Here is a 3,280-nt window from a genome sequence, read left to right as displayed (position 1 = left end):
GTAACGCGTGTGCTGACTTGAACTGACTGATCCTCCCCATTCATGACCACAGTCTCCGTTCCGATGTGCTGTTGTTTTCTTTCGGTTTGTTCCCGTCAGCTGTCAACTGACTCTCTGTCATTCTGTTTTGTCTTATGCCTTATGTTTTTCGAAATAAAGAAACTGTATTGGACTGTGAAGGTGAGATGCTGCTCCCCTCCAATCCCTCCCTCTCCTCCCCACCATGGCCCACCCCCCCCTTCTCAAAGCCTCACCTGATACGGTGCTCTGCATGTGTGTCTTGCATCCCGCCCCCTCTCCTCTCCTTTAGCCCCCCCCCCCCCACTCTGCCTTCCCTTCTGTTCCCTGCGCCCCCCCCCCCCCCCCTCGTTCCTCTTAGTGGTGACAATGTGCATTAGAAAGCCACTCGTTTTGGCGCCGTTCTACGTGCGCTGACCATGTGTGTGTGTGTGTGTGTGTGTGTGTGTCCACAGCGCACAGCGACCAAAAGAGATCGGTCACCTTCACGGAGACACAGGGGCAGCAGGGATCCGCCCCTGGTTCCATGGACCCCCAGCCTGAGGCCGTGAAGCCCGGCCCAGCCGTCGCGAGGTCCCCAGCTCCGGGGGTCTCGGTCACTGCCGTCCTACACAGCCCTGCCAAGACCCAGGTACTGTAGGCCCAGGGAGGGAGGGAGACGGGGGGAACATGGGAGGTGTCGTACAACAGTGCAGGCACGTGCACACATAGAGCCCAAAGGGTGCTCGAGCACCTGCCCTTTTGTGCCTCATAAAAAAGTGCCCTTTTTATGCCAATTTTAATTTTAATACATTTTTTCAAGTTTTTTCCCCAAGTTTAAGTCAGTGATAAAAGTGTCATTCAAGGATAAGTGAGCTCCTGCACTGATTATTATAGTTCAATATTCAATATTTGATCACCAAAAACCCCCAAAAAGCATAGAAAGGGGGCCCCCCTGCCCAAAAAGGGCCCCCAAAAATCGGGCTTGCACGCACACAGGCCCAGTGCCCTTTTCAGCCTTTGAGCACCTGCCCCTCTAAAGTCCTGTGCACGTCCCTGTGCGGTAGTAAGTAGGGCCCACTGCTGAGGGGAGGTAGGTGTAATGTGACCCCAACAGCAGTTAGCCTGATTGGTGGGTAGAGTCTAAATATGCACTTTTTCGCTGCCAATAGCGACTCTCTTGAGTCTCCCGTATCGACCAATACAGAGTGACGTGTTGAGAACATGTAATATTCCCACGCTATCCCGATTTCAGAATGGCCGCGAAGCAGTTTTAAGTGTCATGTATTGTAGTAATTTGCTGGATCGGATAGTAGCAGAGTTCGTGTTGATACGTTTGTCAGACCTGACAACAGTAACTAAGGGAGGCGGGACATGACTTGACAACAGTAACTAAGGGAGGCGGGACATGACCTGACATCAGTAACTAAGGGAGGCGGGACCTGACCTGACAACAGTAACTAAGGGAGGCGGGACATGACCTAACATCAGTAACTAAGGGAGGCGGGACATGACCTGACAACAGTAACTAAGGGAGGCGGGACATGACCTAACATCAGTAACTAAGGGAGGCGGGACCTGACCTGACATCAGTAACTAAGGGAGGCGGGACCTGACCTGACATCAGTAACTCAGGGAGGCGGGACATGACCTGACAACAGTAACTAAGGGAGGCGGGACATGACCTGACATCAGTAACTCAGGGAGGCGGGACATGACCTGACATCAGTAACTAAGGGAGGCGGGACATGACCTGACATCAGTAACTCAGGGAGGCGGGACATGACCTGACATCAGTAACTAAGGGAGGCGGGACATGACCTGACATCAGTAACTAAGGGAGGCGGGACATGACCTAACATCAGTAACTAAGGGAGGCGGGACATGACCTGACATCAGTAACTCAGGGAGGCGGGACATGACCTGACATCAGTAACTAAGGGAGGCGGGACATGACCTGACATCAGTAACTAAGGGAGGCGGGACATGACCTGACATCAGTAACTAAGGGAGGCGGGACATGACCTGACATCAGTAACTCAGGGAGGCGGGACATGACCTGACATCAGTAACTAAGGGAGGCGGGACATGACCTAACATCAGTAACTAAGGGAGGCGGGACATGACCTGACATCAGTAACTAAGGGAGGCGGGACATGACCTGACATCAGTAACTAAGGGAGGCGGGACCTGACCTGACATCAGTAACTAAGGGAGGCGGGACATGACCTGACATCAGTAACTAAGGGAGGCGGGACATGACCTGACATCAGTAACTAAGGGAGGCGGGACATGACCTGACATCAGTAACTAAGGGAGGCGGGACCTGACCTGACATCAGTAACTAAGGGAGGCGGGACATGACCTGACATCAGTAACTAAGGGAGGCGGGACCTGACCTGACATCAGTACCTAAGGGAGGCGGGACATGACCTGACATCAGTACCTAAGGGAGGCGGGACATGCAGTCTATTTGTTATTGAACCCCCAACAACACCAGATCCAGTCAAGTCTTAGCCCGGTAGCGTTCCTCTCACCCCACCCCTCCAGGTACCTCCAGGCCTGGGCAGCAAGGAGAAGAGAGAGCAGTGGGGCCTCCGCAGCAGCCTCTCCCCTCCCCCCTCCTTCTCCCGCCCCACCACCCCGACCCCCCCGTCCCGCACCTGCTCCCCGATGCCCCCGTCTCGCAACTGCTCCCCGCTGCCCCTCTCCCGCATCCACTCCCCTCTCCCCATGTCCCGGACCGCCTCCCCTCTCCCTCCCCCTCTCCCCGTGCTGGGGGCGACCCCCGCCCCGGGGCCCCCGCCTCCGCCTCCTCTGCCGCCGGCCCCTCTGCAGAGTCTGCACCCTCCGGCGGCGGGGCCGGCGTCCCGGACCCGCGAGAGCCCCGGCGACGAGGAGACGTCGGCCCTCCTGCGGCACAGCGACGCTCCGCTCCACCTCAGCGAGGACAAGGGCACGGAGAACCCCCTCCTGGCGCCGCTGCTCGCCCGCTCACCACGCCGCCTGCCGCTGCCCATGTCCCCCGTCGACCTGGACCTGGACGAGTCTCACGTCTGAGGAGGGGGGACGGGGACGGGGGACGGATGAGTCGTACAGGAAGACGGATAAACAGATGTACGGATCCTGTGTTTTCTCTATCCGGAGCTCAGGGGAGGAGCTGCGTTCCACAAGCCATTGGTCAACAGTTCTATCTCGTATCCAATAGTAAACCAGTCCAACGGTACCTGATTCGTTCCCTGTGGGAAAAGAAACATCTCAATTGACCTATCTCGAACCCCTG

At 56.5% G+C, this 3,280-nt stretch overlaps 1 protein-coding gene across 1 annotated transcript in view; it reads left to right on the top strand.

The window, feature by feature from the left end:
* The window catches only part of unc80 (unc-80 homolog (C. elegans)), a gene marked incomplete at both ends in the record, with an annotated part of 106,618 nt that extends 103,561 nt beyond the window's left edge, over nt 1-3,057 (top strand). The window contains 3 exon segments of the mRNA XM_084316457.1: nt 160-180; nt 474-649; nt 2,548-3,057. Of these exon segments, the coding sequence (XP_084172583.1) occupies nt 160-180; nt 474-649; nt 2,548-3,057 (707 nt within the window).
* Nucleotides 3,058-3,280: the final 223 nt, after the last annotated feature.

This window comes from Notolepis coatsorum (assembly GCF_963971535.1).
Source record: "Notolepis coatsorum genome assembly, chromosome: 1".
NCBI lineage: Eukaryota > Metazoa > Chordata > Actinopteri > Aulopiformes > Paralepididae > Notolepis > Notolepis coatsorum.
Note: the sequence above shows the minus strand (reverse complement) of the source record. Positions and strands in the feature narration are given on the sequence as shown.